The sequence below is a fragment of the Psammomys obesus genome, unplaced genomic scaffold (assembly GCF_907164565.1).
Source record: "Psammomys obesus unplaced genomic scaffold, mPsaObe1.curated_primary_1811, whole genome shotgun sequence".
Taxonomy (NCBI): Eukaryota; Metazoa; Chordata; class Mammalia; order Rodentia; family Muridae; genus Psammomys; species Psammomys obesus.
The window spans coordinates 7,235,903-7,258,520 of record NW_026585691.1 but is presented as its reverse complement, the minus strand read 5'-3'; the positions used below and the strand labels follow the sequence as shown (position 1 = coordinate 7,258,520).

The 22,618-nt window shown below is 46.7% G+C and overlaps 1 protein-coding gene across 1 annotated transcript in view; it reads right to left on the bottom strand.

The window, feature by feature from the left end:
* The window catches only part of Myo1e (myosin IE), a 184,148-nt gene extending 166,722 nt beyond the window's left edge, over positions 1–17,426 (bottom strand). The window contains exon 1 of the mRNA XM_055598039.1: positions 17,097–17,426. Coding sequence (XP_055454014.1) covers positions 17,097–17,099 — 3 coding nt within the window. The 5' untranslated portion in view covers positions 17,100–17,426. The remainder of the gene's footprint in view (positions 1–17,096) is intronic.
* Positions 17,427–22,618: the final 5,192 nt, after the last annotated feature.

Here is a 22,618-nt window from a genome sequence, read left to right as displayed (position 1 = left end):
GATTTCCTAGCTAGAGAATTCTCAAAGTCCAGAGTTCAGGAAGAGGAAGCCTTTCTTCCCTAAGGAGGCCAGCACACCTAGACTGAAGAACCATCAATGAATTTAACCCTGGTTGGCCTCCCTTCCCCTTCCCAAGGGCCAAGCTTCACCCTGATGAAGAACCGCTTCTCAGTATATTATAAAGTCCTTTTGACCGAAAATGCTTAATTTATACAGAAGTTATAAAAATGCACTTAAAACATGGAATCATCTTAAATGTGGATTAAAATTTATTTTATTATTATTAATAATAATTTTGGTTGTTTTTTGAGACAGGGTTTCTTTGGGTAGCCTTGGCTGTCCTGGACTCTCTTCATAGACCAGGCTGGCCTCAGACTCACAGAGATCTGCTTATCTCTGCCTCCCTGAGTGGTATTACAAAAATTTATTATCATAGGTAAGTAGGAAACTCTCACTACATGTATTATAATCACATTTACCAGGATTCTGTACTCTTTGCCTGGCTAAATAGTCCCATTCCTTTGTACACATTAATGTTTTAACTCCCCAGGGTTAAAGCATGTGAAGCCAAGTGTCAGGTTCCAAGATAATGTACATGGAGTATATATTGGTTTATTTTTTTTTAATTGAATCATTTTCTGCATTATGCAGCAACATCTCTCTCCTGTTTTTTGTTGTTTTGTTTTTTGAGGCAGGGTTTCTCTGCGTAGCCCTGGCTGTCTTGGAACTCTGTAGATCTGGCCTCAAACTCTGAGATCCACCTGCCCCAGCCTCCGGGAATGCTATGATTAACGACATGTGCCACCAGAGCCTCTGAAACATCTCTGTTTTGAGAAAGTCAAACCTAATACATTCAGAGCCCTTTGAAGCCAAAGAAAATGTCAAGAAACAAGGAAAAGTTGCTGTGATGCGGGTGAACCTACTGGAATTTGCACCCAGCCCAATAAACAAAACAATTAAGCTGATTATCAGCAGGCCTCCAAGGAGACTCAAAAGCCCTAGGAACCAGATCCCAAGAGGCACCTGTTAGCCGCAGGCTAACCAAAAGCAGTAAACTCTCCCTCCCCCAAACTTAAGCCAGAGCAAACAGCACAGCTGTAAACCTCACATTCTAAAGGTCTCTACTAAGGCCGGTCTTCCCATCCCATTAACCTGCAGCAGGAGCCTCCCTCCTCCAGTTCAGGAGAGAGAGAACCTAGTTCAGGATTCAAGAGTGAGCTCAGCTGCCCTCAGCTGCCAGCGCTGGCAGCTGATCTGCAGGGATGAGACCCGAGTGGAGAGAGCCTTGGTAGAATTTTGTTTTTAATTTCTCCCAGCGAAGAGCAGCACCACCCCTGAAGTGACGAGTCAGGACTGGTTGTGCAGCCTCAGGCAAGGCTTAAAGTCTCCCGATGGAAGGATTGGAAGAGAAGAGGCAAGAATTAGACGCAGAAACCTTTTTGGCCCTCCTGGCTTCCTTCAGCAGCCACATTGGCTAATATCCTGTTCTATTAAAAGAAAACAGACTGGAGAGGAAACCCAAGTGTGGTTTTATATGGGCGGGGGGCCGGACTATTTTTAATCTTTGAAGACATTTCCAGTTTACAATCACTTGTCTACTCCAGCCCGCCGACAGTCACCAGTCATTCACTGCAGGGCGCGGTTCATGCAAGTGAGCTGAACTGGATGGGTCTCCTGCACTCTGGGGAAACAGCATGGCTCAGTGCAGCTAAGCTGGTTGCCCCATTCTGCTAAGGCCAAAGCTTTTTCTGAGTACGGGGTGAAAAGAAGAAGAGAAAGAGGAGGGAGAGGAGGAGGAAAACAAATCCAGTCGTGTAAGCACGACAGTGTCCTCTTTGGGAGTTTACTGCCCGACTAGTACAGAACAATAAACAAGTATTTAATGATCCAATGTCATCTGAAGACCTCCCACTGACAGGAGGCTCCCCAACTGCCCTCGCCTGTCTCTACCTCTCCATTCCTGTATGTCTACAATCCAGAGGTCCTCACTACAAACTGTGTGACCAGGGATTGGACATCTTTATGGCCTCCACAGGTGGCCTGGACCCCTCCCCAGTTCGCTCCTAACACTCACACTGGGAACCGTTTCTTTGACATTTTTATGGAACCTTAGAATTCATGCATAGAAAACATAAAAAGCCCCAAAGGTGCAAACTTGCCCATTTTGATACTTGATGGACTTGGCCAGTGTTTGGATTATCTAGAAAATGTAAGGAGCCAAGCTGCCCCCCAAATCCAAACAGAGTAAAACATCAGGTTGTTTGGCTATTAACACAAAAAGCCAATCAATCCCCTCAGTTCCTTCTTCCACCTAATGGGTCTGCTCACTTTTTGGTGTTTTCTTTTTTCATTGGCTTGTTCTGTTTTTGTTTTTTGAGACATGGTCTCTGTAGTTCTGGCCCTCCTGGAACTCACTATGTAAACCGGGCTGGCCTCGAACTCACAAAGATCTGCCTGCTTCTGCCTCCTGAGTGCTGGGATTAAAAGCGTGAGCCACACCACCCTGGCCTTGGTGTTTTTTGTTTTGTTTTGTTTTGTTTTTGTTTTGTTAGTTTGTTAGTTAGTTTGTTTGTTTGTTTTTCTCTTTAGTTCTAGCGACGGAAGCCAGGACTTGGTATATGCCAGATAACGGCTCTACTGAATGACATTCCCAGCCCTTATGTGTGGGGTATGTGCAGGTGTTCTTGTCCACGTGGAGGTCGGATGTGGGGTGTCTTTCTCTTTTGCCCGACCTTACTTTTTTGAGACAGGCTCTCTCATCCAAACTGAAGCTCAGTGTTTGGTCTAAGCTGGCTGCTCAGAGGTCTGCTTGTCTCTGTCCTCCAACACTGTGATGATGGGCACATATGGCCATGCCCAGCTTTCATGGGGGTACTGGGGATTTGAACTCCAGTCCTCTTGATTTCACAGCAAGCACTCTCAACCATGGAGCCATCTCTCCAGCTTGGCTTCTCTGTTTGTTTCGTTTTTTATAAACAAGTTCTCACTGTACTATATTAGCTCAGACAACTGCAGCATTCCCACCAAAAAGAAAGGTTCAGGACACTTGAATCACAGGGCCCTTTCTCTCCTCTTCTGTTCCCTCAGCTAAGGACCCTTAGCAGTGGTTTCCTGCAGTGGGTTTTAGAAGCACTTCCCTGTGGTGACAGTTCTACACTCTACTTCCATCTATCGAGATAAAGATGCAGGGTGCAGTTTTAAAGAATGTCTCATACTTCCACACGGCATAGAGAAATACAAATATTTTCTCCACTGAGTTTCTTGTTTTAATGTGTGAGTGTATGTACGTGTGTGTGTGTGTGTGTGTGTGAGTGAGAGAGAGAGAGAGAGAGAGAGAGAGAGAGGTATCACTGTTGGATGATCCATGGGTGTTGTCCACCTTAGTTTTTGAGACAAGGTCTCTTGTAGACCCAAGGTTCATCAAGCAGCCTAGGCATTTTCGGCCAGCAAGTCCCAGCGATCCAGCCCTCTCTGCCTCCCTATCTGTGAGATTCCTAAAGCATGCCACCAGACACGGCTTTTTTCCCCTCTGAATTCTGTAAACAGAACTCAGACAGAACTCAGATCCTCATGGTTTTAAGGCAAGCAGTTTATTGACTAAGCTAACTTCCAAAGCCTTACCAAACTTTTAAATATTTTATGTGCATTGGTGTTTTGCCTGCATGTGTGTCAGTGGTGTCAGATCCCTAGAACAGGAGTTGTGAGCTGCCATGTGGCTGCAGGGAATTGAACTTGGGTCCTCTGGAAGAGCAGCCAGTGCTCTTAACCACTAAGCCATCTCTCTAGGCTCCTTCCCATTAAACTTTTAAATAGGTTTTCTCTCTCCATACGGATCCTAGGGATCAAACTCAAATTGTCAGGCTTGGTGACAAGTGCCTTAATTGCCTAAAGCATGTAACTAAATGTCACACAGGCAGAATGGCCCGGTGATGAGAGGAGGGGTGCAAAACTAACCGAGAAAGAAGTCCCCCTGAAAAGTAATTAATCAGAAGAAAAGCTTAAAATGTGCGGAGCTGTATGATCTCTGCGGATAGAGTAAAATAGGATTTTGAAGTCACTAACTTGCAACTGTGAAGTTCCAAATGGTGGACTAGGGCTGGCTCCAAAGGAGAACTAGACTGCTGGCTGCGGAAGGAGAGAGGGTCGATCCCAGCCGGAGACAAAGTGACTGTAGACAACACCCAACCCAGAAGTGCCACGTCACACGTTTCAACCAGGCCAGACCATCTGCAGGTAGCAAGGCAACGGGCAAACTGAGGAATCGAACCCTGAGCAGGTAGCAAGGCAACGGGCAAACTGAGGAATCGAACCCTGAGCAGGAGAGCTGTGGGGCCGGGATCTTGAAGGTCACGCCATCTTGCACCTGCAGTACCCAGAGCCACCTTTGCTCAACTGATCCTTAAATACTGCTGTCACAGAGAGCTGACGGTCGGCTCTACAGCCTCAGATGAGGAGGACAGTGCCTCATTGTCTCAGAAAAACAGACAATGCTTGATCCTTTGCTCTCTTAGAGAAGTGCTAAGCAGGGCTGGGCAGCGGAGGACGAAAGTTGCAGAGGTAGGAGGAGAGCTCCTCTTGTTTTGACGGCCTCTGTTTTGTTTTCTCACTCTGAGCAGGTGCACTGTGGATAATTCCCAGCTGTTCCAGGCTCCTCCTTACCCTGGGACGATCGGTACACTGGCAAGGTCATTGGGGAAGAAGGAACTTCATTTGAGAAAATACCTCCATCAGACCGGTCTGTAGGCAAGACTGTGGGGATATTTTCTTGATTAATAATTAACGTGTGGGGACCCGGCCCACAGAGGGTGGTGCCACCCTTGGGCAGGTGGACCCCTAAGCTATATAAGAAAGCAGGCTGAGGAAGCCAGTGTTCCACCATGGCCCATGGTTCAGTCATTGTTTTTGGTTTCTGCTCGGACTTAACTTGGTGAGCTAGCTGTGAGATTAAACTCTTTCCGAAGTCCCTTCAGGTCAGCGTTTTGTTAGACTAGTTGAAAGCAAACTAAGACAAAGGGGCAAGAAGGGACACTTCTGGGAGGATGTGGTTGGTGTGACAGAGAGGGGACGGGTGACAGAACTGGAAGGAAGAGGCTAGCCTAGCTTTTCCGTACCACTGCCTCCGCTTCTCAGTAAACACAAAAGTGCAGAAACCTGACTCAGGGCCCAGTAGCTCAAGCCCACCAACTGCCTTTTCAGGTGTCCTCAATTAGTAAACATTGATTTTACAATTAACACTCACGAATCCTCCGCCAGTTTAATGATATGAATTCTGTTCTTTACATGAAGTCCAAACTTCATGCCCCTAATTAGTATTTGATGTATTTCTATTTGCGATCACAGGAGAACGTTAAAGCTGAATGTGGGATGAGGGCTGTGACTCTCAGTGTTTCGGCTTAGTCAGGAAACAAACAGCATCTTCTGCTGCCATGCCTCCACTTACCCCACTAGCTAGATCTTTGTGTTGAAAGCCAGCCTGGTCTATACAGCAAGTTCCAGGGCAGTCAGGGCGACACAGAGAAACTTTGTCTTGAATTTATTACTTTTATTTATTGTATGTGGTGTGTGTATGCCACAGTTGGTGTGTGGAGGTCAGAGGACTCTTGCAAGACTTGGTTCTCTTCTTCCATATGGATCCCAGGGATCAAACTCAGTTTGTCAGGCTTGGTGACAAGTGCCTTAATTTCCTGAGCCTTAAATGCAGTTCCTGGTAGAGCTCAGACTAGAGGGTTAGAAAGACACCTTGTCCTGTAAGTCACAACAGTAAATGCCGAGGTCTCTGGGTCACCCTTGGGAAGTCTCCTTAGTGACCACAGATGTCTGCACAATTCCATAAAACAAGGGCTCTCCTGTTACAAGTTAAAGGGAAGCGACCAGCTCTGGTTGTCTGACAGAAGAAGACACACCCCTTCTTCCTGCCCAAGAAGCACCCTGAGTGCCAAGTCTTGCTTTGTTTAAAACCCAATAGGATGAGTATTTGTGGATGAAATGCTACAGTAGCTACGATTCAGCCTCAGAATTAGCCAGGGAAGGTGAGGGCAGAGAAAGATGGGTCACGAGTTATCCTGAGCTAGGTTTCTTCCCACTGGTGTAGCTCTAAATAAAAGAGCTGGGTGTGGTAAGGCACGTGCCTACATTATTAGCAATCCTGGCACTGGGGCATGGAGGCAGGAACTTGGAGCTAGAGGCCAGCCTGGGCTACAAAGTAAGACTCTGTCTCAAAAAAAATGAAAAGAGATAAAAGGAAGGAGAGAGAGAGAGAGGAGAGGAGGGAGGGAGGGAGCAGGGAAGATATTTGCAGAGTAATGGTTTTTTGAAGTCCTGTGAACAAAAATAAATTAACCGTATATACCGTATTTACGGCTTGCGTTGTACAGGGGCCTGCAGGTGGCATCACTGGTGGCTCACATGATATGGGAGCGGCACAGGTTACTTTGAGAATCATCTTATAGTCCCGAAACACACTTTTCAACCAGGGGGAAAATGTACTTTTGTCTGTGTGAGGAATGTTTTTCTCTACGTGGACAGCTCAGTGCTGGCTAGAAAGGCAGCATTAGGCAGCAAGAAGTCTTGTCCCCACCTTGGAAGGCAATGAGTTCCATTCTTTAGTCCAAAAGGACAGTTGGCCTGTCTGGCTTGGCATGACTCAGGGTACTCTAAGTTTGGGCTCAAGTTACATGCTTGTTATTTTCACAGCGTTCTCTTTAGTGGATATAAAATAATTTTTCTTTTTTTCTTATCAATTATCACTTTGACCTTTTCTTTTCAACAACAAAAAAGCAATTTTGGAGGTCTCTAATATATTAGTCTTGCCTTGGAAAGAGCAGCAGAGGACGGGTCAGGAGCAATGCTGCATCTGTCTCATACAGAAGCTCAAAAAGCACAGATTTGGGGGTTATTCCTGCCCCAATTTATCCAGTCGGTTAAGGGGGTTGGGAGAGACTGCATCTCAGCCCTCAATCCATCCTCCCGTTGATTCTTGGCACAGACAAGTAACTTGCTTTGGTCAATGAGGACAATAGTAAATATGATGCAAACAAAGCTTAGAGGAAATTTTGTGTATTGCCACTTATGCTTCCTGTTGGCTTTGGTAACATTGAGGTGTGACCTCCGCTACGTAGACCAGCCGAGACCGGTCTGCAATGACATCTTTATTGCTAAGATTGGAAGTCCAACTACCAGGCAGGTGAGTAAGGCTATCCTGGATCATGCATTCCTGGCCAAGCCACCAGCTGACCACTGAAATCAGAAGAGCCAGCCTGGATAGGAACTGGCCAGCTAGTATACAAAATCCTGAGACATAATCCAGGTTTGTTATTTAAATCACAGCGTCAGGAATAGTTGTTATGGTAAGAACATATACACACACTCTGGAGCATGGCAAGATGATTAAGAGATGGTCAGTACTGTGCAGCACAGTATGTGTGCCCTGGGTCAGTCTTTATACAGCACTCAGTGGGCTTGCTCTTGATGTTACCCTTCATCAAGTAATTAAAATAGCCTAATGGAAATCCAAAACCGACCATCCACCTTAATATCCATCTCAAAAATGATGTTTGCTTCAACCCTAGCAATGATTTTGTGTGGGTTTCACAGCTTTCTGAGACTCTTGAAATTATATAAAGAATTGTATGTATGTGTTTATATGCATTTTTTTCTTAATTGGAAAAAAGATGTTTAAGCGCACAGAATAACAAAGAAATACCTATGTCCATGCTGCCTAAAATTAATGCTATTTAATCACATTTGCATTATGTTTTTAAGTATAAAGCCAATAAAATATTACAGTGATATGAGCCCTATGGGTCTTCCTAGGGCACAGTACATAAGGAAGACACATAATACATATTTGGTGAGTCAGAAAAGGAGCAGGGCACAATGACTATCAACTATGCCTGTTACGACAATTTTAATCCTGCTGCTCTTTTCTCAAGGGGGCTGCCTTTATGTCTCCCGTTCAGATGCTCCCCAACCCCCCTGCCTCAACCTTCATGCTCCAGAAACTTTTATACTTCCAAGGCTGCAACTAGGGAGGAAAGTCAAAACACAGGCCACAGAACTTATAACAGGTGAGCTAGGTTGTAACCAATGAAGGTTAGTCCTATGTTGGCTGATGATTAAAGGCTGAAGGAAGCGATGTTACCAGAAATACTGCCAGAAAAAAAAAAATGAATCAATACCAAGCAGGAACCAGCTCTCTCTGGGGCTGCAGACATGAATAAGGGGTGAAGAAAATGAAAGGAAGAAATTTTAAACGAGTACTTGTTCTTAGACCCGACTCCTGAAGGTTTCCAAGCCCAGGCTATTGAAAGATGGGACAGTACCTGGTGGAATTGATGGTCCCCTTCAGCAAGAGGCATAAGGCAGGCAGAAAGCCCATCCATCAGGGAAGAAGCTTAGGATCCTCAGGGATGAGGCACACCTGCTCCCTGGCAGAGATTACCTTCTAGACCCTGAAGAACCAGACTATTACCAGGGAGCCATGATAAACTTGCAAGCCAGCTCCTGGAGTGGAGGGTTCAGAGAGCGAGGAAGAGGGCATGAAGAACCACAGGAGTGTGCTGGAGAGCTGGACTAAGGATCCCAGGCGGGCTGTGGAAGAACGTGAAGAAACTCGGAGAGCTGCCATGGTGGCTGCGGCTACATGGCCTGTCTTTAGAGCCATCGCAGAAACAGGAGCAGGAGGAAAGGGAGGGAACGGCTTAGAAAACATAAGCCTGCTGGAGAACCCAGACCCAAAGGCAATGCTGCTGCCACCCTGCCCTGGCTGGGCCTCCTGCCTGACCCTCGGCTATCATAGAGGAGGCTCCAGAGGCCAAGAGGAAGGTGAAGGGCTCTGAGAAACTCCAGCAACAGCTACCAGCTATCAAGTACCTTCATGGAAAAGGAGACAGACCTGGACCCCTGAATAAGGCAGGACTACCTGGGAGGCCACAAAACGGAGAGGGAAGCTGGCTCTCTCTCCCGATGCCTGTCCCTGCATCCCTGAACCAACTAGGTGTATGTTCAGACAGTGAACGAGCGGCAGCAACTCAGCCCTCAACTGAGCTCCTGACCAAGACCTTCCTAAGTCAAGGGTCAGGGGTCACAAGTTTTATTTCAGCTACGGGGAAGGCCATAGGACCTGGTAGTTGGGTTAAGAGACCTCGACACCAGTGACAGCCATGACTAGGCATCACTGTCATCCCCCGTTGCTTGTAGGGGCTGCAGGACCAGTGAAAGTTTCAACTGAAGGACTCAGTTTCTCTCTGTTCTCTTCCCAAGTCTTACATCACCTCTGGCTCTCAGCCCTTCATACTATGTTGAAGGCACCTCTCAGCTGAGACTTGCATAAGAAAGTCTTGTCTTGTACCATCCTTTAGATGGTAGCAGGATTGGGGTCCACAGAGCTGAGCCTTTCCACCACCAACACACATTTGGAGATCAGAACCCAGCTAGGGATATGAGAGTGAACAAGCCTGTTCCAACCTCACACCAAAGTGGGGGGGGGGGGCTCCCTGTCACCAGAGGCACAGAAAGATGAACAGCCCATTACCATGGCAGTCGCAGTGAGTCCCAGAGGAACGTTTTCTTGTACACCCTCGTGGTGGAGATTTTTCTAGTTATGACTTGGCTCTCAGCCTACATGAAGTGTTATTCCACCAGCAATGACCATGAATATGTCTACCAGGGTGAAGGATTTATAAAATAAATGGAAAAAAAATACAGAGCGCAGGGGTGATATAGTTGCCCCTTAACTACAATGACATAACAACAGTATGTGTTGGGATAGACTGGAAGGAAACCCAAAGACATAAACTGATTACTGTGCAGGGCAATGGTATTATGGGTGAACGCTGCAGACTTTATTTCTTATAATCTTTTCCACTTTAAGCGGCAATGAATCAAAAATAACAAGCTTTCATCTCCAAGCGGGCCTTCTCAAAAGGGCTCAGAAACAAAACTATCTTGGTCGTGTCTAGACTGTTGAGAAAATAAGATTCTAATCCATCCTCTTCTTAGGCTGAGAACAGAAAATTTGTACTCTGCCATTAGCTCAGCCAAAAGCTAGCTACGAGCCCTAAGAAGTCATTAAACTGCATGACCTCCTCTCCTCCCCCAGCCCTGCTCCTCGCTCTTTGAAACAGGCTGTCGTGTCCTCTAGATTGGCCTCAAACACCCTGCATAGCCAAAGAGGAGCCCTGGACTCCTACCGCTCTCTCTCTCTCCATCCACCACCTGAGTTCTGGGATGACAGGCGTGAACCACCACACCAGGTATACACGATACTGGGGGTCAAATGCATGCCAGGCAAGCATTGTGCTGACAGAGCTGCCTTCTCAGCCCTAGACTATACTCTATGAAGACCTGGGGTCCTTTGTCTTTTTTTTTTCCACATGTGTGTATGGTATAAGCGTGTGGGCACATGGACAGGCCAGAAATGGATGCAAAGATATCTTCCTTTGTCACTTCTCCACCTTAGTTTTGGAGACATTGTCTTTCACTCAACATGGAGGCTTCATGCTTCAGCTAGACTTCAGCCAGGGAGCCCTTAGGACCTGCCCCCACCACAGTGTGCCATAGCCGGTTTTCACACGGGTGTTGGGGGGGGAGGGCTGTACCCAAGAGATCATGGATTGACTTCAGAGCACTCTTATAATTAATTTTTAGGGAAAGGGACCTGCCTATCTCCTTTACTGCTGTGGCTCACTCTACGTACAACTTCTCATATGCAGTAGGGTAAATTTTTCCCCTCCCAGAGGCAGAACAGAGACAGCCAACAGGCACCAGTACAGAGCTCTGTGAATAAGAAGGCAGTGACGGGGCTGATAGCAGTTTAGGTCAGAAAGAAAGTTTTTACTTAGAATGGACTTTCGTCTGCAGAGCATAAACAACCATCCAAAAGTGCTTGGAGGGCTGAAAAGATGCTCAGTGGTGAGGACACTTGCTGCCAGGCTTGGCAGCCTGAGTTTGACCCCCCCGAGACCCACAGGAGAGACCTGGTTCCTGCAGTTGCCTTTCAGCCTCCACAGAGGTGTGTACACACACAAAAATAAACAAGCAAATGTTTAATAAGGGGAAAAATTAAACGGCAAAACTGAAAAGGCTCTGAATAATGACAATATCTGTTCCCGAGGCAGGAACTTAGAAGTGAAGACCAAGTCTGTGTACTATATAGTAAAATCTATGGCTTGTCAAAGTCAGTGCCATTATTTTAGGAAAGGATCTTGAATTCTGCTCTTCTTGATATAACTGTCAAAAAATATGTTAAAAAAAAATTCTTACAGGATGACCAAAAAAGCTGTTGGCTGTGCCAAGATAAATTCAGAAGTACAAAATTCAGAACGTGATTTGCTTGCTATTATTACAGAATGCGCTTACAGGGCCAAGATGTTTATTTTTAATACCATTGGCATTTAACCTTTAACCTCTTATTTGCTCTGTAAATGCCAAGTCCAAGCAAAGTGGGAAATAAAAATATCAGGGTCTAGGGATGTGGTTCGGTGGCACAGCACTTGTCCCATATACACAAGGCCTGGGCAGATCCTCAGTACTGCAAACATAACCAACTGAAAATAAAAGAAGCCAGGTGCGGTGGCACACACCTTTAACCCCAGCACTTGCGAGGTAGACAAGGTGGACTCCTGAGTTTTAGGGCAGTCCAGTCAGTAGAGTGGGTTCTAGGACAGCTAGGGCTACACAGAGAAACCCTGTCTCAGAAACCAAAGAGAGAGGGGAAAAAAAAACAAAAACAAAGAAAAGAAAAAGAAAAAGAAAACAAAACAATAAAACAGGAAAGAAGAATTTGACCACAAAATGATAAAAATACAAGTTGCTGCCTCTTTCTTAAATATACACACATACACATATACATATATGCAAATAATGGGGCTGGAAAAATGGCTGTTCTTGCAGAGAATCCAGGTTTGATTTTCAGCTTTCCTATAATAAGGATCACAGCTTCTGTAACTCCAGTTCCAAGGAATCAGATGCCCTCTGCTTGCCTCCTCGGCACCAGGCATGCACATGGTCATGTACGCAGTACACAGGCACAAATGCAGGCAAAACACCTCTTAAGATTAGATACATAGAGAAATGGATAGATAGATTGATAGCTAGGTAGATAGATGGACACAGATATATATTTGAGTAATTTGCTTTTAATATATATAGATATGCGTACATATTCAACAAAGATGCAGAAACTTGTGGTTTTACCATTATGTGGTTAAATGTTTATACATAATTTAATATAAATTTAATTTAATATATTAAAATTTAATATAAATTTTATATAACTATACTAATATATATATATATTAGTACAATACAAATTCAGATTTGGAAAAGCCTGACTGTAAATACCTACATATCCTACTGTGAGGTTCAGAATGTCTTACACTTGTCTATGGGGCCCGTGCCTGTGATACCAGTGGTTTGGGAGGCTGAGGCAGGAGGACTGTAGGTTGGAGGCCAGCCTGGGCTACACGCCAGCCTGGGCTACACAGTGACACTCTGCCCTGGGCATGCTGATGAGAAGCTGCCGTGTGTTCTTCCCAAGCACTGGGACCCCAGTCCTCTCTCACCAGCAGATGAGAAGCTCTTCTCAGGCTTCCGCACAGTCTCACGTGACTTCACGACACACCAGAAGCACAGAGTCAAATCTGTGGCCACGAAGAGTGCTCACGGATGCTTGCTCTCTAGCCTTAAAGATAACGCTTGAAATGACCTCAAGTTCCTGCGCTGGGAAGGGGGCAGGGGTTGTCCTGTAACATTGCCAGCTGGGGCAGTTCACTGAAGCAGAGGGGTGAAGGGTGAAGGCGAAGCTGAAGGTGCAGCCTCGCCACTCACAGGCCGTCACTTGTGTTCTGACAGTTCTAATTAGCACCAACAAGGGTACTTCCCTTGTTTAAGCTGCCAGATTCCACAGGTACAAAATATCTGGCAGCCGCCTTCTCCAGCAAGGCCCAGGGGAACCGTGTGGAGATAGCCGTGAACACTGACATCATTACTGAGGAAGCAGCTGCCATTTAGACCTTTAAGTAGATGGAGGAAGCTTTGTGGTTCATGGGACACCACACTGAGCTCGTAGCGGCTGCAAGCAGGTGACCCACAGATGAGCATGGTTGGCCTTTCGGTGACACCAGGATACTTGAAAATGAGCAGCGCAAGAGCTAGCTTGCCCACCTGTCTACAAAGAAGATAACCTGGTAATATCAGGGTAACCATGGCCAACGGAATTGTGGTGTCTCTTTGAATGGGACCTGTATTTCTTGTTAACTCTCCAGAGCTAGGTTGTGTCTTGGCCTTCACAGTCACTGGAATTCCCACCAGTGGAGTCCTCAGCAGGATGGAGTTGGGACAGCCTTTACCTTCCCATGCCTCATCTCTGTCCATCCAGTGCCCAACTTCTTTTCCAAGAGAGGAAGCCGTGGGCTAGCCCACCAAGGTAGTAGTATCCTGAACTAACTTTCCTTAACCTTCCCTCTACCATCAAGCTTACCCCCATTCAGTTGAATTGTGTAGTTTTGGCCAGTGGATTCCTAGAATCTGATAATCAATGGAAACGAACTAGGATGACTTCCCAGAAGACATTCCAAATGGATTCCAGACTTACTAAACACATACCGGCCTCCACCCCAAGGAACTTAACTTACCCTTGATCAGCTATCTACCAGATCCCTAAGTTGTAAATCAGTTCTGCAACCAGCTGTGGTGGTACATGTCTTTGACCCCAGGCAGAGGCAGGGGAATCTCTGAGTTGGAGGCCAGCCTGATCTACAAAGTGAGCTCCAGGAAAGCCAGGGCTATACAGAGAAACCCTGTCTCAAATCAATCAATCAATAATCAATCATCAATCAGTGCTGAATTTATATATGCTGTGCCTGCTAGCAACTCAGGAATAATATGCAGCAAAGAAAAGGAAATATAGCTTAGACACTTCCAAAGACAATAGCCAAATGACATTTATTCAATCATCTCTGCATAGTTTGTTCAACAGAAACCCTATGAATCATACTCTTGGGGCCAAGACAGAAAGCAGACTTACATCCATAAGTTTTCATCCATCACACAACCAAGAGACCATGGCCACCCACGGGGCTATCCTGTCACGCACGATAAAGCCAGAGGTCATGAAGGAAGCCTTAGCCATACACTGCTATTTATTAGAGCCATGGGGCATTTCTATATTCCTCTAATAACATTTACTCATTTATGATAATGTACGGAAGTTTTTGTTTTTCACCTCTTCGAGCCTAATGAAAAGGGTACAATAACTATGGCCTGGTGAAGTAGTCTGTGTTGCCCAAGATGAACTAGTGTCCCATAGTTAATGAATATGAGTGTACTATACATCGTGCTCGAGTCTGGAGTGGGATATTTACATCATGAGTCAGAAGTGAGTACGTCATAAGGCCTTAGGTATAGATGGAGAGTCTAATCATATGCTCCCTGACCTTCCTAAAAAGCTCTCTCTCTCTGCACACACATACACACAGTTAATTACTTTTCTTATTTCCTGACAAAAGTAACTCACAAAAGGGCATGTTTGAGCTGACGGTTAGAGGAGAGGGGGTACGGTTCAATCAAAGTGGAAGAGATATGGCGGCCAACACCAGAGGCAGCTGTCACGTTGTCCCAGCAGGCAGGAAGTGGGGAGCGATAGCTGCTGGCGCACAGCCCCCATTTTCCTTTTTATCTGGCCTGGGACCTCCAGCCCATGGAATGGGTCTTCCCGCCTCCACTAACCTCAGCTAGAAACTCTCAGCTATGCCCCAAGGTCCCATTCTGTGATGATTCTAAATCCCACCAGCTCGCCAATCAATAGTAACCATCTCGCAAGCACAAGGAAGAGTTCGAAGTACAGGTGTTCTTCCGGAGGCCTGGCTCAGGGCCTGGGCTCTGTGTTAATTCTTGGCCACACCCACCAAGGGTAATGGCCCTTCCCTTCCTGTCCTAAACAGCTGAGGGATCCAACTGGGCAGGCCCAGACAGAGGTAGGACACAGAAGTTCCATTCAGCCTAAGCCTTCTTACATAAACGCTGAGCGTTCCCCTGGGGCTCCTACCGTCCGAGAGGTGGGTACCTGCTCTGAGGCGACTTCACCCAGCTGACAAGCCCGCTCACACTTCCAGGTCACAGAAGAAGCGATTCCTTTAATTTTGTCCCAATGACTCGAGACACCAGGGTTCTGCCCATGGCACGTCTATTTCAGGACTGCCAGCTGTTTCAGCTTTTCCGGGCACCCATATCTGATGCACACAGATAGCCTCTCAGTGGCCTCACAACATGCCCATCTGTGCTGTTGGCAGGGAAGCCGGGAGGAGGTGACTACACCCCGTCTATCGGAGAGATCAGCCGGAGAGATCAGCCGTGAAAGGGGCTCTCAGACACACCCCCTCCACCTTGCGTGGGTCAAGCTGCCCCAACTGCACGGAGCCAAATCCAGTGCGTTTTCCCACGGCTCTGGAAAACACATCACAGGCTAAACTTGGGTCTACCCAGACAAAAAGTGAGTTAAGCAAAAAAGGAAAGTTCATTTTCTCAAGGTACCACTTAAGGAGTTAAATTCAGTAAAAGTCAAGTCCTTGACATAAACACATTGATTTTTTTTTTACTTTTTTTTTTTTTTTTTTTTTTTGAAATATTGAACCATGGAAAGTAATTACAGCAATTCTTGGGGACTATCACACTGCTCAAGTTCAAGCGGTCAGAGGCCCGAGAAACTCCACCCAACCACAGCTCAGGGCACCCTAGAAGAGTGGACTGACTTCTGAAACCTCAAAACTGGCCGAGGAAGCTTATTTATAAGCGAAGTATTCTCCCTCGGGGGCAAAGGTGACATCATTTTAAACTATGAGAAAAGTAAACGCTTGATGCCAAGATGCCTTCTAAAGGTTTCATTTGTTTTTTGAAAAAAGAATTTTTTTTTTTTTTTTAAATAAACAGAGCCAGGGCAAGGGCTGCTTGTGGAGTGAATGTGGGCTCACCCCCGCCTGCGCGGCGGACGCTTGGCGCTGGGGATACGGATTTCTCCAGCCAGCGCTCCACTCTAGGCATCTTTCACAGTAAGCTTCGCCCTCACCGGCAGTAAACAAGGACAAAGCCGGGAGGACAAGTTCCTCCACCGAGAAGCAAGCGTGGAAACTTTGAAGCCTTCTAAAACTTCTGTTAAGTTTTTTTTTGTTTGTTTGTTTTTGTTTTTGTTTTTTTTTCTTTTGGTCTGGGTGGACTGGCAATCTCCCCCAAATTCAGTCTTTGCTTTTGTCCTTCGAAAGGAAAGCAGAGCCCGGGGGATGTGGCTAAGGTTACTGGGACTGAGAGAGGAGAAGGTGGCTGGGCTGGGGACTCCTCCCGGTGACCTGGCGACAAAAGTCTCAGACGAGTTAGAGAGAGTCCACGCCAAAGTGCCAAGAGGGAAACAAAACCCGGGGGCACTCCCGGAGCCTTGCGGCGCGTGGAGCAGGGTGGCGGTCCTCTGGAGCCGGGGGCCGGGTGCGGGCCTCGGCAGGAGGTGTTTGCCCACACAGGGACCCTACCGGCCTGGGCTCCCCGCCAGTGCGGCTGCCGCTGCGCGCTGTCGTCACAGGGTCGCGGTACCTGGCGCCCCCGCCTGCCTTTGTGCAGCCCATCACCAGTGCAGGAGGGGCTAGGCGCCCGGGTGCCCCTCAGAGCCAAGGGGACAGCTGCCGGATCAGCTTGCCAGGGAGCTCACACCAGTGCCCGCCCGGGGGAGAGGACCTGAGGGACACAGGGGTAGCCCCCACCTTCTCTGAAGGAGAAGAGGGTCCCCGGCCCCAAGGCTGTGCGGTAAAAACAGATGTGCCCACGCTCTGGCTTCCGACAGCTGGCAGCCACAGCGGCACTGCCACCAAAACTTTTCTCGGCGCAGAGAGCCACTTTCAGAGAGTTGTTCTTGCCCCCCTAGGTCCCTCTTCCCGGACAAGACCCGGTTTGCAGCAAACAGCAGGAAATCAGCGCTCCAGAAGTGCATTATTCCCGCGTTCACCTTCTCCACCCCCCTGGCCTGGGCAGCATGCCCAAGGTAGGTGCCCGCTCCGAGGCTTCCTGCCCCATCCCAGGGTCAGGAGTGCTGGGACTCGGCGCAGCCAACTCACCATGGTGACTCCCGCCGCGGTCGCGCCTCCGCTGGGTCCGGCTGCCTAGGCGCTCGGGCTGGAACGCGGTCTCCGGGGCGAACTTCAAAAGTTGGGTCCTTTCGCCAAAAAACAAGCTCCCGACACCCAAGCACTCACAGGAGCCAATGGAAACCCAGAGGGGACTCCATCCAGGCGGGATCAGAGTCGCTAGGTGAAAGCGAGAGCCGGTGCACACTCGGACCTGCTGATCCCCAAACGTTTAGAGATGCGCCCTGGTGCGTTCCGCGGGACTGCTCATCCAACTGCCTGCCTGGACCCTCTTTCTCTCAACACTTAATCCGAACTCTTCTCAGGCTCAGGCTGGGCTCGGGCCGGGCAATCTGTCCATAAATGGAGAATTCAGCACAGGCCTGACCAATCAGAGTTTGTTTTCGCAGCGTCACTCCTTAGGGAAGCCGAGGTAGCCAACAGGCGTGGAACTACAAGAGTTTCCAAAGGCCTCTGGATCCTGTAGTTCTGCCGCCTCCTTAGCCTGCCGAGCACGCTGCTGTCCCGGCCGTCCCCAGGGAGACGGGATGAAAACACTTCGGGGACACCAGGAAACTGCTCTCGCGTCTCTTCTCTTTAAGTAGAAACCTAGCGTCGATTTAGCTCCCACGCACAAGTTTCATGATTTTCCTAGAAGTTTTTTTTTTTTTTCCTTTTTTCTTTTTTTTAAAGAAATGTTTTATCTTCATAAAACATCACAATCACAGAATCGTGGCCCGAAGGAAATCCTTTTTATTTTCTTTCCGGATTGTGAGGAAATTTGAAAATATTTCCTCCATCCGTCCTTTAAACCTGGATTCATTTCCTTGGGAAAGCAAGAATAGAGAGAGCTTGGAACTCTGCAGTGTCCGGTTTCAGGAAACCAGGTAGCCTCGGAGAGAAGGGAACACAGATTCCTAAGCAGCATTAGGAAGTCTGATGCCTGGTGAAGTAAACTCGCTGAGGAAGTAAACTCCAGGGACACCACCGGCCTGAGGTCCCAGTCTGAGGAAGAAAAGTTCCAGGGTACGGAAAATCGTGAGACTTGGACGTCATCCTTCACGTGAACCTAGGATGCTAGGGACGCGAAGGATAGTAAGAAAGTCGTCAGCTTGGCTAGGAAGGGTTTTGTTGCTTGCTTTAATGTGGTACCCACCTATAGAACACTGTGGCCAAGCCAGGAAAAGGCGTGAATGCTGATAGACCCTGCAAGAGAGAAGGACCTAGGAAAACTAGGTATGTGAAAGGGGTCAGGGCCAAAGTTCACAAAGCACAATTCCATGTGTGTGGCAGGGGGAGGTAGAGAACGAGGCAGAGGGAGAATAGAAGATCTTGGCTTCTTTGGGTGTGGAGTGACTGCTCAGGGACCAAAGGAGCTTGTCATGGGGTGCGGGTGGGGGTGTCCAAGGACATCCCGGAAGTACTGATGATGGTAGTAAAACTGACTAGATCCAAAACTACTGAGTCGTACATTTAAAAGCAAGAATCTTACGGTATGTGAATTACATCAATTCTTAAAAATAAAAAAATAAAAATAAGGGGTGCACACATACCTTTACACACGTGTGGAGTTCAGAGGACAACTTGTGGGAGTTGGTTCTCTTCCCACGCTATGTTGGTCGCAGGGATTGAACTCCAGTGGTTAGGTTTGGCAGCAAGTGCCTTTATCCATTGAGCCATCTCACCGCAATCTGAAAGGAAGTCATGTTTGAATTTTTGTAACCATTCCCACTGTTAGAGCAGTAAAGAACCAAATTCCTTCCACAGGAGATAGGCCAGGCACAAGAGGTACAACCACACCAGACCTTGCTGGCTCTATGGTCAGGCATACTGACAACAGGTAATCTCTAGGGTGGCTCACCTGGAGGACCTACCTGCTTTGCCAATGTGGGCAACTGAGTTAGAGCTCCAAAACCAATTCGAGAAAAGGGAGGTGTCATGGACGTTGGGAACGCAGAGACAGGCAGAAAAGCTTAGGGCTCACTGGCCAGCCTAGACCATGAGTTTCAGGCTAGTGAGACAACATCTTAACTAGGAAAAAAAAAAAGGGGGGGGGGGGGTTTGGAGGCCTGAAGTGATGGCTCACTTCAGTTAAGATCACTGGCTGTTCTTACAGAGGACCAGGATTTGATTCTCAGCACCTACATGGCAGCTCACAAGCATTTTTTTTTTTTTTTTTTTTTACCAGGACAAAGTTTCTCTGTGTAGCCTTGGCTATTGGCTGTTGGCTGCCCTGAACTCGCTTCGTTGACCAGACTGGCCTTAAACTCACTGCACCAGATTCACAAACGTTTTTAACTTCAATCCCAGGACATAGACCAACCCCTTCTGACTTTTCAGGGCACTGTACGCATGTGATGCACATAGATACACTCGGGCAAAACAGTCCTCTGTATAAAACAATCAAATAAAATAATTTAAGTCTTAAAAGGGAAGATGAATGGTTCTGGCTTCTACATATTCACACCCACCCACACACCCACAAAACCACAGCAGTGAATGGTGCTGCACACCTGTATTCCCAAGTATTCTGGAAGCTGAGTCAAGAGGAATGCTTCCTCCCAGGGGGGCAGGCCAGTCTGGGTAAGAGTGAGACCCAGTTAGCAAAAACAAACAACATAGAATTAGAAGCGAAAAGAAAGAGGAGGAGGAGGAAGAGAAGTGACAGAAGGTTTGCACAAGCACAGAGTAGACAGGAAACAGCTCAGAACCTTCCAAGCCTTTGACACACCAGGCGTGACCTCCGTGTGCACAGACACGGCTCCTTATGTCACACAGGTGTGCCACCTTCAGAGTTCTGTAAGGCATTTTGAAGAACTCAGGGACAGACACTAGCAAGGGGGAAAGCCGAGCTTACAAACAGGTTTTACAAACTAGGTTTTAGGTCAAAAGTAATGACACACGCCTAAGCCATCATCATGTCCATGGGCAGCCTCATTAGGAACTGAGTACCTCAAAATGTGGGAAATCTCAGTCTCTCTCTTAACAAGATCCCTCTATTGCTCAGGCTGGTCTTGAACTCAAAAATCTCCTGTATCTCCTTTTCTCACACTTTATCTCTCTCAACAAGACAATGAGATGCTGAAAATCTCTCTCTCTTAACAAAATCTAACTCTAGCTGATCTCAAACAGATTTTTCTGTGTTGATACTGGGACATAACCAGTAGTATAGTAATTTGAGATATATTGAAAACTGCCTTGAGAATAATTGTCAATTTTATTGTTATTTAAGGGTTTTGGTTTGGTTTCTCTGTGCACCTCTGGATGCCTTTGAACTTGCTCATAGACCAAACAGGCTGGGCTCAAATTCATTGATCCACATTAAAAAAATAAAAATAGAAATAGGGGTTAGTGATGGGGCTCAGTTGGTGGAGAACTTACCCAGCACGTACTGAGCCCTAGGTTTGAGTCTCAGCACAGCATAAACCTGGTGAAGTGGTCCATGTCTGTTGTCCCAGCATTTGGGTTGAGGAGGAAGAAGAATCAGGAGCTTAGGTTCACCCTCAGCTACATAGTGATTTTAAAGCCATCCTGGACTATGTGTGTGTGTGTGTGTGTGTGTGTGTGTGTGTGTGTGTGTGTGGAAGGGGGAGATGAGGAACTGGCAACCTAAGCAGTCAGGACTTGGATGAGAATGTACCCCACCAGCTCATTTATTCGTGATTTTATAACATAATTCCTTTCTACATTTTGTTTTGTTTTCTTGACACCAGGTTTCATGAAGCCCAGGCTGTCCTCAGCCTTGCTTATATAACCCAGGATGATCTTGAACTTATGATCTTCCTACCTCTACCTTCCAACAGCTGGATTGCAGGTGTGTACCGCCACACCCAGTGTGGCGCTGTGGAGGCTAGCAAGCGCTCTATCACCTGAGCTATCCCTCCAGCCTGTAATATATATATATGTTTTATGTTTGAGCAGTAAGTCAAACAACTAGATTTATTAGCATAGGAAATTGACTATACAATATTAATTTTTCAGATTTTTAATTCCCTTGTTTATAAAATATTCTGACATGAGTGAGAAATTAAACACATGTGAAAATGTGTTTAATTAAACACATGAGGTGACTCCCTCATCCCTCCACCCATCCCTGTGTTCTAGGTCAGGGATTCAGAGGTGGGATTCTGGGTGAAACCAGGTAGCCCAGCCCCTGAATTGCACGTAGAGTCGTCAGTACTTTTATGAGTGTTTTTGAAATTCCCAGGAGTGCTTGATAGCCCACCACTGTTAAGGTTCCTTCTGTCTCCCTCTTCACGGTTGTCTGGTTGTCTGGGCCTATGTCTCTGAGTATATAACTGACCATATCTGGTCATGTGATCTGCTACTTTCACCAAGAATCTCCCTGGGACCTTTCCACTCAGGGCGTGCAGTATAAGATTGGGCTACTGTGATCACAAGTTCTCATTTACTTGGGGGAGCCCTGCTTTTTTTTTTTTTTTTTCTTACATTCAGTTTTTCTGTGTAGGGGAAGGGTCTTATTATGTCCCTAGGGCTGGCCTTGACCTCCTGATTTCCAGCAATACCCCCGCCTCCCAAGAGATGAAACTACAAGCTTTGGATAAATTTATTGATTGTCGATTGTCTTAGTTTATTTTGAATGAGAGATTATATCCTCTAGATTTTTCACTAAATTGTGGGTGTTTTTTTTTTCTTTTTACTAATTTAACAAATATTTTTTAGTTATAATATAATAAATTTCTTTTGAAATTCACACCTGCATGTGTGTGTGTGTGTGTATCAAATGACAGATTTCCAGAACCCTGTTCTCTCCTGCCACCATATGGGTCTCAGTGATGAAACCAACTTGATGGTCTCAAGTTGTCCAGCTTGACAACAAATGCCTTTATCCACTGAACTGTAATATATGTCTGGCCCCAAAATATTTTTTCTTTAAAATTTTTATTTTTAGGGCTGGAGAGATGGCTTGGCAGTTAAGAATGCTTCCTGCTTTTCCAGAAGACCAAAGATCATTTCCCAGCACCCATGTCAGGCCGCTAACAGCTGCCGGTAACTCCATTTCCAGAGCATCCAGTGACCTCTTCTGGCCTCTGTGAGAACTGCACACAAATGGCAGATAACACAGACATATGCGTTAAAATTTTTAACATACGTTAAAAAATTTTAACATACGTTAAAAATTAGAATAAATCTTAAAGATTTAAGAAATCCTTACCTTTGGGGGGGTGTTATTTCAGCTTACAGTTAAAGTATATCATGAAGCAGGTCAGTCAGGAACTTAAGGCGGGAATCTGGAAGCAAGGACCAGTCAGTAGTGCAATGTGCTGGCTTGCTCCCCGTAGCTTTGCTCAGCCTGTTTCTCATACAACCCTGGACCACTCGCCAAGGGAAGGCACCCCTCACGGTGGGCGGAGCCTCCTGAACCAATCATAAATCAAGAAAGTGCCCCCACAGACTTGCTGATGAGCCAACCTTAGGAAAACAATTTCTCAAGGGTGGTTCCCTCAGTCAAAGCCGTGGTAGCTATGAAGAAACCTCTTTCCTAACTGTGA